Here is a 13,070-nt window from a genome sequence, read left to right on the forward strand (position 1 = left end):
GGACTGACACACACACACCCACACACACACACACAAACACACACATCCCTGGTCACAGCCGGTAGACACGTCAAATCAGCAGCTGACTGGAACCTTCTGACAGGATAGGGGTGGGGCAGGTGGGGCCGAGAAGGCCAATCAGTGGCTCCTGCCTGGGGTCAAAGTTCGCGATTTCCCAACACCAAAACAACAGCCCGATGAAGGAGAGGAGAAGAGGGGAGAGGAGAGGAGAGGAGAAGAGAGGAGAAGAGGGGAGAGGAGAGGAGAGGAGAAGAGAGGAGAAGAGGGGAGAGGAGAGGAGAAGAGAGGAGAGAAGAGAGGAGAAGAAAAGAGGAGAAGAAGAGAGGAGAGGAAAAGAGAGGAGAAGAGAGGAGAAGAGAGGAGAGTAGAAGAGAGGAGAAGAGAGGAGGAAGCAGTCTGTCTGCTCTTATCTCACCACACCCTGCTGACGCAAAGCTGGCCACCACTTCCCACACACCCTGTTATCCTCACACACACACACGCGCACACGCGCGCACGCACGCACGCAAACACACACACACGCACACACACACACACACACGCACACACGCACACACACACACCCCGTTATCCACACACGCACACACACACACACACGCGTACACCCTAAACAGGGCTGTCACAGCCCTCTCACATATAGATAATCACACTACAACGAGCAGTTAGCGGCCTGGTCTGCATGGCACTCTGAAGAGCTCAGCCGAGCTTCTCTTCTGCAAACCTCTCCGTTTGACTTGAAAGGGCTCCTTCTTGAAGGCTAGGCTGGGCTAGGCTGGGCTGAGCTAGGTTTTCCCCTGTTTCAGCAACTTAGACAGACACCACAGTTAGAGGAAGGAAGCACATGTCTACTGGAGGCCCAGACAGACAGACAGACAGGCAGACAGACAGACAGGCAAACAGGCCGACAGGAAGACAGACAGAGTCCTGGGTTAGGGTTAGGCCTCCACACCCAGCCTGGGTTGGGCTCTCTCTCTTTCTCTCTCTCTCTCTCTCTACCCACCAGTATTTCCTCATGATGAAAAGGTGAAACGGTCGAGAAGAAACACAATAGCAACATTCTACACTCCCTCCTTCTCTCTCCTTCTCTCTCCTTCTCCCTCCTTCTCCCTCCTTCTCCCTCCTTCTCCTTCCTTCTCCTTCCTTCTCTCTCCTTCTCTCTCCTTCTCCCTGGCTTACAAACACACAGAGCTCTGAGCAGCTTACATCAAGCCCTGAACACTGATGTCATACACACACACACAAACACACATATACATACGCAGACACCCTCTTACACAAAACACACACACACACAGTTTCAAACAAACATGCACCGTGTGGATAAACTCACACTCATCCACACACTAGGACACACCCTCCCCACCCCACCCCAGTCGCCCCCCACCCCTCCTCCTCCCCCCACACCCCCTGTTCCCTCCCTCCTCCTCCTTTTCACTGCGGCCTGTTTGGCAGAGCTGCGAGGGTTGCTATGGGGACAGGATTCTTTCCCTGGTTAATGATTGTGGAGAGATGGTAGGGGGTCACTCTGTCACATCAGGTCTAATCTGGGGAGACGTGGACAATATCCTCACACACACACACACACAACCCCACCCTGTGGACTGCACATACACAGAGACATACGCATTCCAGTTACAAACACAAATCACTATAGACCCTCCGCTAATGAACACACACACACACACACCCTACTTCATTCCGAGCAGCTCCCACAGCCCCCCCCCCCTCCTGCACACCCACCAAACCCCTTCATCCCACCCTTTCCCACAGAAACACACCCTTCCTCTGCACAGATCCCAGCCCAGTCCCACCTCATCCACAGCTCTCTCTCTCTCTCTCTCTCTCACTCTCTCACTCTCTCACTCTCTCTCTCTCTCACTCTCTCTCTATCTCTCTCTATCACCCCTTCCCTCACCCCCAGTCCCACCCAGAACACACACACACACCATCATGGTTACATTCCTCAGGCTTCTCTGGCCAGCGGCTCCCACTAAGTAAACCTTCTGCAGACTGATAATATCACCGTGTGTGTGTGTGTGTGTAGTCACTGATCTCTTTCAAGCAACCACTATTACCACTAGACCAGTTAGAAACCTAGAGACATGTGATGTCCTCGTGTATCTGTCTTACACCTCAGACAGACAGACAGGCAGGCAGGCATACAGGCAGACAGGCAGGCAGGCAGACAGACAGACAGGCATACAGGCAGACAGGCATACAGGCATACAGGCATACAGGCATACAGGCAGACAGACAGACAGACAGACAGACAGACAGACAGACAGGGGCCCCAGTTAGAGAGGAAACACACAAAAAAGTCTCCTCAAAACAGGAGAAGCATGTCGCTCAGGACTCACCTGTCAGCATCCTCTCCTCTGCACCTCCCTTCTCCTCTCCTCCCGCCTCTCCCCTTCTCCTCTCCTCCCCCCTCTCCTCTCCTCTCCTCCCCCTCTCCTCTCCTCTGCACCTCCCTTCTCCTCTCCTCCCGCCTCTCCCCTTCTCCTCTCCTCCCCCCTCTCCTCTCCTCTACTCCCCCTCTCCTCTCCTCTGCACCTCCCTTCTCCTCTCCTCCCGCCTCTCCCCTTCTCCTCTCCTCCCCCCTCTCCTCTCCTCCCCCTCTCCTCTCCTCTGCACCTCTCTTCTCTCCTCCCCCTCTCCTCTCCTCTGCACCTCCCCTTCTCCTCTCCTCCCTCCTCTCCTCTCCTCTGCACCTCCCCTTCTCCTCTCCTCCCCCCTCTCCTCTCCTCTCCTCTCCTCCCCCTCTCCTCTCCTCTGCACCTCCCCTTCTCATCTCCTCCCTCCGTCTGCATGAGCTAGTCAGTGTTTGTGTGTGTGTGTGGACCTTTTCAGCTATTCTTGTGGGGTTACATTTTCCAGTTAAATTTGTTCAAATGTTCTTTCTAGAGGGTTTGAAAGAGTTTAGAGTCAGAATTAGTGTCAGAAATACAGTAGGTGCTAAAGTTAGGAGATCTATAGTTCTTGAAGAGCTAGGGTTAGGTTCAAGTTCAGGTTAAGGGAAAATCCCCACAAGAATAGCAATACAAAAGTACGTACAATACATTGTGGACAAAGGCTTCTGATGAACACTCACCCATGACTATATTTCTATGTAAAAACGTTTCTTGCAGAACCAGATTGCTACGCTACGCTCCCACAAAACATGATGCAACTTAGACCAGTGTACATTCCACGAAACACAGCTCGGTCTAACACTGGATGGTTGTCAGACAGACAGCCTTTTTTCTGTGCCTGTCCCTCTCAGTCTCCCTCCTTCTCTCTCCCCTTTCCTCCCTCTCTCTTTCTCTCTCTCCTCTTGCTCCTTCTCTCCCTCTCCATCTATCTCTTTCTCTCTCTCCCTAGTTCCTTCTCTATCTCTCCTCTCTCTCCATCTTTCTCCCTTTCTCCCTATATATATATATATATATATATATCTTTCTCCCTATATATATATATCTTTCTCCCTATATATATATATATATATATCTTTCTCCCTATATATATATATATATATATATATATATATATCTTTCTCCCTATATATATATATATATATATATATATATATATATCTTTCTCCCTATATATATATATCTTTCTCCCTATATATATATATATATATCTTTCTCCCTATATATATATCTTTCTCCCTATCTCTCTCTCTCTCTCTCTCTCTCTCTCTCTCTCTCTTCTTCTCTCTCTTCTTCTCTCTCTTCTTCTCTCTCTTCTTCTCTCTCTCTCTCTCTCTCTCTCTCTCTCTCTCTCTCTCTCTCTCTCTCTCTCTCTCTCTCTCTCTCTCTCTCTCCTTCTTTCTCTCTCTCCCTCTCGCTCTGTCTGAGTTCCTGTGAAGCTAACAGCACAGGTCCAGGTTTACAAATGAGCCGGCTCTTCCTGACACTGACAGCAGTAGGACGGCTGTTGGGAGAGTAACCACGCAAGCGAAGGCTGGGCCGGCCTGCCTGCTCCTAGTTCCCTGGCTGGCCTGCCTGCTCCTAGTTCCCTGGCTGGCCTGCTTGCTCCTAGTTCCCTGGCTGGCCTGCCTGCTCCTAGTTCCCTGGCTGGCCTGCCTGCTCCTAGTTCCCTGGCTGGCCTGCCTGCTCCTAGTTCCCTGGCTAGCCTGCCTGCTCCTAGTTCCCTGGCTGGCCTGCCTGCTCCTAGTTCCCTGGCTAGCCTGCCTGATCCTAGTTCCCTGGCTAGCCTGCCTGCTCCTAGTTCCCTGGCTGGCCTGCCTGCTCCTAGTTCCCTGGCTGGCCTGCCTGCTCCTAGTTCCCTGGCTGGCCTGCCTGCTCCTAGTTCCCTGGCTAGCCTGCCTGATCCTAGTTCCCTGGCTAGCCTGCCTGCTCCTAGTTCCCTGGCTGGCCTGCCTGCTCCTAGTTCCCTGGCTAGCCTGCCTGATCCTAGTTCCCTGGCTAGCCTGCCTGCTCCTAGTTCCCTGGCTGGCCTGCCTGCTCCTAGTTCCCTGGCTGGCCTGCTTGCTCCTAGTTCCCTGGCTGGCCTGCTTGCTCCTAGTTCCCTGGCTGGCCTGCCTGCTCCTAGTTCCCTGGCTGGCCTGCCTGCTCCTAGTTCCCTGGCTGGCCTGCCTGCTCCTAGTTCCCTGGCTAGCCTGCCTGATCCTAGTTCCCTGGCTAGCCTGCCTGCTCCTAGTTCCCTGGCTGGCCTGCCTGCTCCTAGTTCCCTGGCTGGCCTGCTTGCTCCTAGTTCCCTGGCTGGCCTGCCTGCTCCTAGTTCCCTGGCTGGCCTGCCTGCTCCTAGTTCCCTGGCTGGCCTGCCTGCTCCTAGTTCCCTGGCTAGCCTGCCTGCTCCTAGTTCCCTGGCTAGCCTGCCTGCTCCTAGTTCCCTGGCTGGCCTGCCTGCTCCTAGTTCCCTGGCTGGCCTGCTTGCTCCTAGTTCCCTGGCTGGCCTGCCTGCTCCTAGTTCCCTGGCTAGCCTGCCTGATCCTAGTTCCCTGGCTGGCCTGCCTGCTCCTAGTTCCCTGGCTGGCCTGCCTGCTCCTAGTTCCCTGGCTGGCCTGCCTGCTCCTAGTTCCCTGGCTGGCCTGCCTGCTCCTAGTTCCCTGGCTGGCCTGCCTGCTCCTAGTTCCCTGGCTGGCCTGCCTGCTCCTAGTTCCCTGGCTGGCCTGCTTGCTCCTAGTTCCCTGGCTGGCCTGCCTGCTCCTAGTTCCCTGGCTGGCCTGCCTGCTCCTAGTTCCCTGGCTGGCCTGCTTGCTCCTAGTTCCCTGGCTGGCCTGCCTGCTCCTAGTTCCCTGGCTAGCCTGCCTGCTCCTAGTTCCCTGGCTGGCCTGCCTGCTCCTAGTTCCCTGGCTAGCCTGCCTGATCCTAGTTCCCTGGCTGGCCTGCCTGCTCCTAGTTCCCTGGCTAGCCTGCCTGCTCCTAGTTCCCTGGCTGGCCTGCTTGCTCCTAGTTCCCTGGCTGGCCTGCCTGCTCCTAGTTCCCTGGCTGGCCTGCCTGCTCCTAGTTCCCTGGCTGGCCTGCCTGCTCCTAGTTCCCTGGCTGGCCTGCCTGCTCCTAGTTCCCTGGCTGGCCTTGGGGTGGGAGGTATTTTCCATGTGGACGCGCCATGCTGGAGTGGCAGGCTGGTGTAGAGAGGGCAAGCTGGGGATGAAGGGGATTCTAAGTACGTCAACAACTGGGGTTCTGCCCTGCCCTGCCCTGTCCTGTCCTGCCCTGTCCTGTCCTGTCCCATCCAGCCCAGCCCAACTTGACACACCCTAGCACAGAACAATCTGGCCTAATCCAGCCCTGCAAATCCCATCTTCCTTTCACACACCGATCAAACCCTGATCTAACCTATCTCAGCCTGGTCCAGCCCGGTCTAGAACAGCCCCACCCTGCCCAGCCTAGCCCAGCCTAGCCCAGCCCAGCCCCACCCTGCCCAGCCCAGCCTAGCCCAGCCTAGTCCAGCCCATCCCAGCCTAGTTTAGCCCAGCCCAGCCATTAAAAATGGAGCCCTTGACCTAAAAATAGCCCAGAGCCTGTTCATGGCAGGCCCGGACCAACGATCTCCCTCACTGGAAAAAGAAGCTTTGACACACTTGACACCCCCGGCCCACGAGTCAACCTCCAACTAATACCTTCACCATGCAACACCCCTGACTAGGGCCACATGTCCTGGTAGTATGTGTTTGTGTGTGTGTCACCTCTCCAGCTTTTAAACAGGTACCTCCACACACACACACACACAATAAACACCACAGCAGTACATGGGAGCAGGCCTGCACTGCTTGCTCCAGCACTAGGTGCGTTTCTGACCGGATCATGTTTGTTAAAGGGGGAAAACATGGAGCAGAGGAAACAGTGTACCTCGGTCCCTAACCCCCCAGTCATGTCCTTCTGACACCGCACTGGACACACACACACACACACACACACACAAGTACACACACGAGCACACAGACACACAGACAACGAACGCTGCAGTCAACCAGTTTGAGTCAAGTTTGTCCACTGCTGTTAATCATTGCCTCCTGCCTGGCACACCCTGGACTAAGCATAGACGGGCACACACACACACACACACACACACAGCTGGTAGGAGTGCCTCTCCCTCCACCCTGCTCACCAACAACATTCGGGCCTGGCTGTCGGTGCTACTGCTCTGAACAGGAATGTGTCACCTACCCAGCTTATAGATTAGGATACACCTCAAGAGCTGGGCTAATCCAACACACACATTAAGAAACACACACGCACAGAATAGGGAGTGTGTTCGGTGGCCTCTGTAATTGTTGCGATGCTCCTTAGTCTAGAACTCATCACCTCCTTACAAACTCAAACAACTCCTGTCTTATACTAAAGGGATATTAACAGCGTTACAGTTGAAGAAACAGAAATTAGAGCGACTTCATAAGAAAAAATGAGGGATCAAAGGTTATGAGAGCCATTAACCAATCAGATTATCTTAAAGGGCAGCAGCAGGCTCACTGAATGAGCCAAAGCATCGAGCCAAGACAATCATCATCATAAATGATTTGTCTGCACAGGTTCCCATAGCTGACTGCGACTTTTCAACAGTTGAACTATGACAATTGTTACTGTACTCTGAGGCGGCCGGTCACCACATCTGTTGTGATGTACGGTTGTTATTGTGGTGGTCGACACACCGGCTGAATGCGAACTACAGCGTCGCTCGCGGCAGTACACCTGGCTTGTTCCCATGGTTGGGATGAGAGAGAGTACCGCTGTCCCTTTAAAAACTAAGATGGTGTCCTGCTAGATGCAGTTTCTGCGTTTCCTTCCTGCCTAGCACAGACCACAGTCAAAGTGCTCGAAAAGAGCCTGTACCCAAAGCTTGCGCAGAGAGAAAGACGACGAGAGAGAGATGGAAACAGAGAGACAGAGAGACAGAGAGACAGAGAGAGAGAGAGAGAGAGAGAGAGAGAGAGATGTGGACAGTGACAGGGAAGATTCTACCTAAAAGTCACTTGTGCTGCTGCCAGTATTTAGTGTGACGATCAAGCCTGACAAATAGAGAGCAGAGAATCGAACCGAGGCTATAGCCCACAAGCTAGCTAGAAAACCAGAGTTATCTATGGTAGTCATCACTAGCTGTCTTGCTATGTGAGTCTCAGTTAGCTAGCTAGTTGCACCCTGAAAAACGTTGCACTCACAGAAGACTTGTCTTTTTAACTAGACAGCCATGCCCTTCTTTTAAAATTGTCACATGTTAAACTGACAATGATAGGGTCTGCTTCGCCACTGTCAGCATGCAGTAGTTCAACGGACAGGATCACGGCAATAAGGTCGACACTTACTTTCTTGTTACGAGTCTCCGTGTGCATCTCGGTAGCTAAGCGGGTTCAATGGTGAAGGGGTGGAGTAGAGGGGGGGGTCGACCGGGGAAGGGTGTACGCGAGCTATTTGAATAATAGTAATCTTGCTGCCAGTCCACCTTTCGATGCAGTTACTGCGAGGAGTCTCGTTCGCCTCTCCCGGTATTCTTTCAGATCATATCCCCAAATTTCGACGGTTCTCTTTTCCTTCCCCCGAGTCGGTCGGTGTGTTGTTGCCGTGTACAGGGTTGGGCTCGCTCTCTTCGTTTCTCCTCCGCCTCTCCCAACAGCTCGTGACCCCACCCTGCGTCCCCACCCTCAACTCTGTCAATCAGAAGCTATGCAGCCCGCTGTAGCGCAGTTTGGCCCGGCAGAAACACCAAACTATCCCCCCAAACAGCACACTGTAAATTCGCTTGCATTTTGCCGACATGATCCCGTCTGCATTTACTGTAGCTGCCCGGAACAACCAGACACACACCCATGTCACCTAACCTAATGACGTAAAGTTCTAGGCTAATTGAGGATACCGGTTTGGACGAAATGAAAGGGTGTTTTATTATTGCAATACAGTCTGGACGTACAGTTTCTTTATTGAGAATTCACATTTGAGCGAGGAAATATGAGATATCATATATTATGTTAATTGTGATGGTGTGGGTGTGACAGATGGCTTCGAAGCCACGCCCACTATCATGATGGCGTTTTGGGTGTGGCACAGATGAAATCATTTTTCTTAAAGGAATATTTCGTTTTTGTTATGAAATTACCTGTATCATAATTGAATAAAACATGCCGGGTTGAATTCTGAACTCAGTGTGAACATGATTAGTACTGTATAGCTTTATCATGTGTGTATAGGCTACAACATGATGAGGAAGATGATGTTATAACGATCTACCATGTTGTCAAATCAAAAAGGAGAATATATTTATGCTATGTTTTCCTAACTACATAAGGATGTATCTACAATTGTAACGCTGTGTGGATTTTCGCGTTTTTATGATTTCACTACATTTCCCAGAGTTCCACGCGGCAAACCCAGGAAGAACAACACCAGAAGCATGCGACGGTAAACACTCCCTAGAACCAGTAAACAATTTCATATTACTTTGACATTACCTTAATTGTATTGATGTTATAGCGTTTATTTTACGGTACTATTTGATAGTATTACGACAAATACATATTGATATAGTTATGACGCAGGGCCTGTACATACAAGCACCGTCGAAGTTAGCTGGTTCGTTAGCTAGCTAAATGGTCCGGGATAATGTGGGTGTAGCTAGCTTTCAAATTAGAGGTAAGAGTGGACATTAGCCGGTTGCTGACCAAGTAGTTAAGGTATTTGGCCTCCTATAACACGTTGGCCAATGTTACATCCGAAGGAGATGTGTAAGCGTCACTTCCCCAAAAATTTACAAAATAAATACGGTTAATGTATTAAATCATCGATGTGCTGCTAACGCTACTGATACTGATACTACTTTGTGTGTGTGTGTGCGCGCGTGTGTGTGTGTGTGTGTGTGTCGGTCAGAGTGACCCGCCATGCGTGCGAGGACGGGCCCTTGCTGGAGGACCAGGAGACGGAGGGCCAGAGGCGGCTACACGGACTCCTGGTCCAACAGCTCGACACGGACGCCAACATCGACCGGTGAGCCGCAGAGTTATTCAGCTGAATGAAGAAAACATTGATTGATAGATAATGTGTTTGATAACAGCTGGAGTTGTGATAGGTACAGTGAAAACACACCAGCCATCTTAAAAAAATAAAAAATCGCAACACTGCAGTGCTTTTGGCAGCGTAACTACGAACTGGCTTCAGATCCAAACACTCATTTCAATTCAGTAATGGTCTTCTAACTGATTAACGGTGGCAAGTAAAAACGTCTATCTCTCTGTCTCTCTTTATCTCCTGTTCTCTATTTCAGTTCCGTTCAGAAAATGCTTTAGTGTAATGAAACACATTTGTAAATATTGCCAACGCAACAGTAAACTAATGATAACAATGGTAATAATATATATATACACACACACGCAGGTGCCTTGCCAAGAGGAAGTGTTTCGCCCCTGCGGCCTTGTACAAGCCCTTTGGGGAGCAGGCTGCTGGAGTTCGGAGCCTGTCCCAGTTCCAGGCCCTGCAGGACGGGGAGAGGGAGCAGACCAGCCTGCGAGAGCTGGGGCTCACGGACACTGAGATCGAGCTGTGGCTCAGTAGAGAGGCTCTCCACGTGGCTGAAAAGGTGAGCCACGAGCCCCCCCCCCTCTAACCCCCCCACCACACACACACATATGCACACACACACACACCACCTGGTTAGCATCTCAATTATAATAATCTCAAAAGCTTTGTCGTGTTCGTGTTTGTTATTTGTGTTGTCAAGGGTGTGTTGGTATTGATGACATCTGTGCTGTACAGGGTGTGTGTGTGTGTGTGTGTGTGTGTGTGTTAGTAATATGTCTGTGCTGTACAGGGTGTGTGTGTGTGTGTGTCAGTAATATGTCTTGTGTTGTACAGGGTGTGTGTGTTTCAGTAATATGTTGTGTGTTGTACAGGGTGTGCTGCCAGCCCCAGGGGCGATGCAGCAACGCTTGCAGGTGATAAGGGACAAGATGGAGGCCAGGGCGGAGCTTCTGGCTTGTCCCCAGCGCTTCTCCGCCAGCCGGCCGCTGTCCAGGCGGGAGATGGAGATCGAGCGGGCGCTGTTCCATGGCAACGATCGCCTAGGTTTCCTCACGGCGCTCTATCACCAAGGTGGGGGCGATGCGATTGGCCCGTCTTGGATTAGCCTGGCTCGTGACCTCCTTTTGATTTAAAACAACCTAACATTTAGACATTTATTAATTTAGAGGATGCTTTTATCTAAATTGTTTAATCCGACTTTATTTGTTATATAATGTTTAATATTGATTATGTGGCTTTTCAGCTGCCTAGATGCTAGAAGGTTCTTTGCAATGACGTTTTAAGTACCCATGAGCGTGTCTTCAGCGCTAATTAAGATGTCGTTTCCGTCTCAGAGGAAGATGCAGCAGATGACCAGCAGGGAGCGACCTCATCCAACACTCTGGACTCTCTCTACAGGAACGTCCTCTCTGAGGGCAGGAAACGCACGTCTCCCTCACAGGACCCTCCTCCACCTCACACCAACCAATCACAGAGCTCACTGACACATGAGGACCAATCCCAAGGCTGGACAGACTGTCAGCCGGAGCCGTGGGGACAAAGTCACCGAGCCGCTGACGAATCAGGGTTAAGCAAGGACACCGTTGGCCAATCACAACTCCAGAACCGACCTGGACGGTTTTCTGCTCCAAAGAGGATAAACATAAGCCAGCCAATCGGCAGTCTGTGTGGAGCAGTGGAGGCGGGGTCAGGCGGACCACTGACGGTGAGAGGGGAGATTCTAGAGATTTCCGACGGAGAGATTCTGGAGAACCGAGAATCGGAGGAAGAGATCCGTAACATTCCACGGTTCCACAACTATCAGCCAGGAGAACCGTCCAAGGTATAGCTAACGATTTATCTGAGTGACTCATTTATTGCCTTGGTAAAAACAAGTACACGAAGAGGAACGTCATTGTTTGGTGTTTGCGGTCGTGGCGGCGCTGTGCAGGTGCTGTGTGTGCGGAACCTGACTGGTCAGGCGTCCGTGGCCCAGCTGGTGGCGCTGTTCTCCAGGTTCCAGGGGGAGGGCGGGCCCCCAGTCCTCTACCGCCTCCTGACCGGTCGACTGAAGGGACAGGCCTTTATAACACTCTCCGGTAACACACACACACACTCTCTTTATCGTTATCTCTCTTTGTCTATCTCGTCCACACACACATTCTCTCTCTCTCTCCTTTTGTCTTTCTGTCTCAGACAGATGCACTTTACACACAAACACACACATGCGCACACACCCAAGTTTCCTTTCAACTTACAATCAGAAACGGTTGGAAGTTTTACCTTCCATACAAATACTGGAAAGTGACAAAGGTGTGCTTGTGTGTGTGTGTGTCTCTGTGTGTGTGTGTGTGTGTGTCTCTCTCTGTGTGTGTGTGTGTGTGTCTCTCTGTGTGTGTGTGTGTGTCTCTCTCTCTGTGTGTGTATCCACCCCCATGACACGTTGCCATGGCATCCAGACACGGAAACGGCTCAGGTCGCCCTCCGGCTGGTGAACGGGTACCGGTTGCTAGGGAAACCTCTGGTGATCGAGTTTGGCCGGCAGCGGAGCGGTGAGGAGAAAGAGAAGAGGGGAGAGGAGGAGAAGGAGGAGGAACAGAGGGAAGGTAGACCTCCAGAAACACAGCCTCAGTCCTGACGGAACAGAGCAACAGTCCAACTCAGGCCTGGCCACTCCTCTTTCCTCGCCCAATAAAACATACCGTTTTGTATATTTATTGTTTTACAGCTGAATAAATAACCTGTCATGTATTCTCCTGGTTGCGTCATCTTCATAGTTCATGTCAATTGACTCGGAAGTGAGACAAGTTTTGTCGGAAGTGAGACAAGTTGGGTTTTGTCTGGTTTAAGTTTGAGTGGCATTCCACCTGTGAACACTAGAGGGTGCTAGATTTGTCACACGCTATCTCTGCCTGTGTCTCTGTTTTAAAATGTAAATTCATACATGGAAATGTTCCGTGATAAATCTTCATAAAGAAGAGCTTCTGTGTGACACCTCTACATAGGCTGTCTACATTTGAATAAACAAACATTGGAAGATTGGCTTTACTGTGTAACGGGGCGTCTTCAGTCTGTTCCAAAAGGCCCATCGCGTTTGTGGACGCTTCAGGCTAGCTAATCAGTTTTAGATGTTTGTTTAATAGATGTTCGTCTGTGTGTTTGAGAGGGAGAGTGTGTGTGTGTGTGTGTGTGTGTGTGTGTGTGTGTGTGTGTGTGTGTGTGTGTGTGTGTGTGTGTGTGTGTGTGTGTGTGTGTGTGTGTGTGTGTGTGTGTGTGTGTGTGTGTGTGTGTGTGTGTGTGTGTGTGTGTGTGTGTGTGTGAGAGAGTCTAAACGTTCCATCCCAGTCAGGGTTCAGAAGGTTTGTTTTTGACAGCCTCCGCCCCCCTCAGTGGCATGCCAGGAGCCAGGAAGCCACAACACCAACTGTTCCCACGGCGGCGAGACAGACACGATCCCTTCAGCTAGGGAGCCAGCACAGTTCATGTGAGGTGACTGAGGAAAGAATAGGATCTGCCTCAGAGGCATAGCTGCCTCGGCGTGTTACCTGAACAGTCTGGTCTGACTCACGCGCTCCCAAGTGTTACTTTGTCCTTTTCTCATTGATATATATATCCTTTTAT

The 13,070-nt window shown here is 51.2% G+C and overlaps 1 protein-coding gene across 1 annotated transcript; it reads left to right on the forward strand.

The window, feature by feature from the left end:
- Window positions 1-8,707: 8,707 nt before the first annotated feature.
- rbm41 (RNA binding motif protein 41) lies at window positions 8,708-12,200 on the forward strand. The gene is made up of 7 exons (XM_062453616.1): window positions 8,708-8,858; window positions 9,324-9,440; window positions 9,828-10,029; window positions 10,343-10,541; window positions 10,805-11,292; window positions 11,401-11,548; window positions 11,909-12,200. Exons 1-7 carry the CDS (start codon window positions 8,851-8,853, stop codon window positions 12,085-12,087), a joined length of 1,341 nt encoding a protein of 446 aa, XP_062309600.1. The 5' UTR covers window positions 8,708-8,850; the 3' UTR covers window positions 12,088-12,200.
- The last annotated feature ends 870 nt before the right edge of the window (window positions 12,201-13,070 follow it).

Source organism: Osmerus eperlanus, chromosome 27 (genome assembly GCF_963692335.1).
Source record: "Osmerus eperlanus chromosome 27, fOsmEpe2.1, whole genome shotgun sequence".
Lineage (NCBI taxonomy): Eukaryota > Metazoa > Chordata > Actinopteri > Osmeriformes > Osmeridae > Osmerus > Osmerus eperlanus.

Bases quoted from the DNA above. Each gene is read 5' to 3' on its own strand.
- rbm41 (XM_062453616.1), top strand. The intron at 9,441-9,827 runs GTGAGCCGCAGA...ACACACACGCAG, and splicing joins ACGGACGCCAACATCGACCG to GTGCCTTGCCAAGAGGAAGT. The intron at 10,542-10,804 runs GTGGGGGCGATG...TTTCCGTCTCAG, and splicing joins CACGGCGCTCTATCACCAAG to AGGAAGATGCAGCAGATGAC.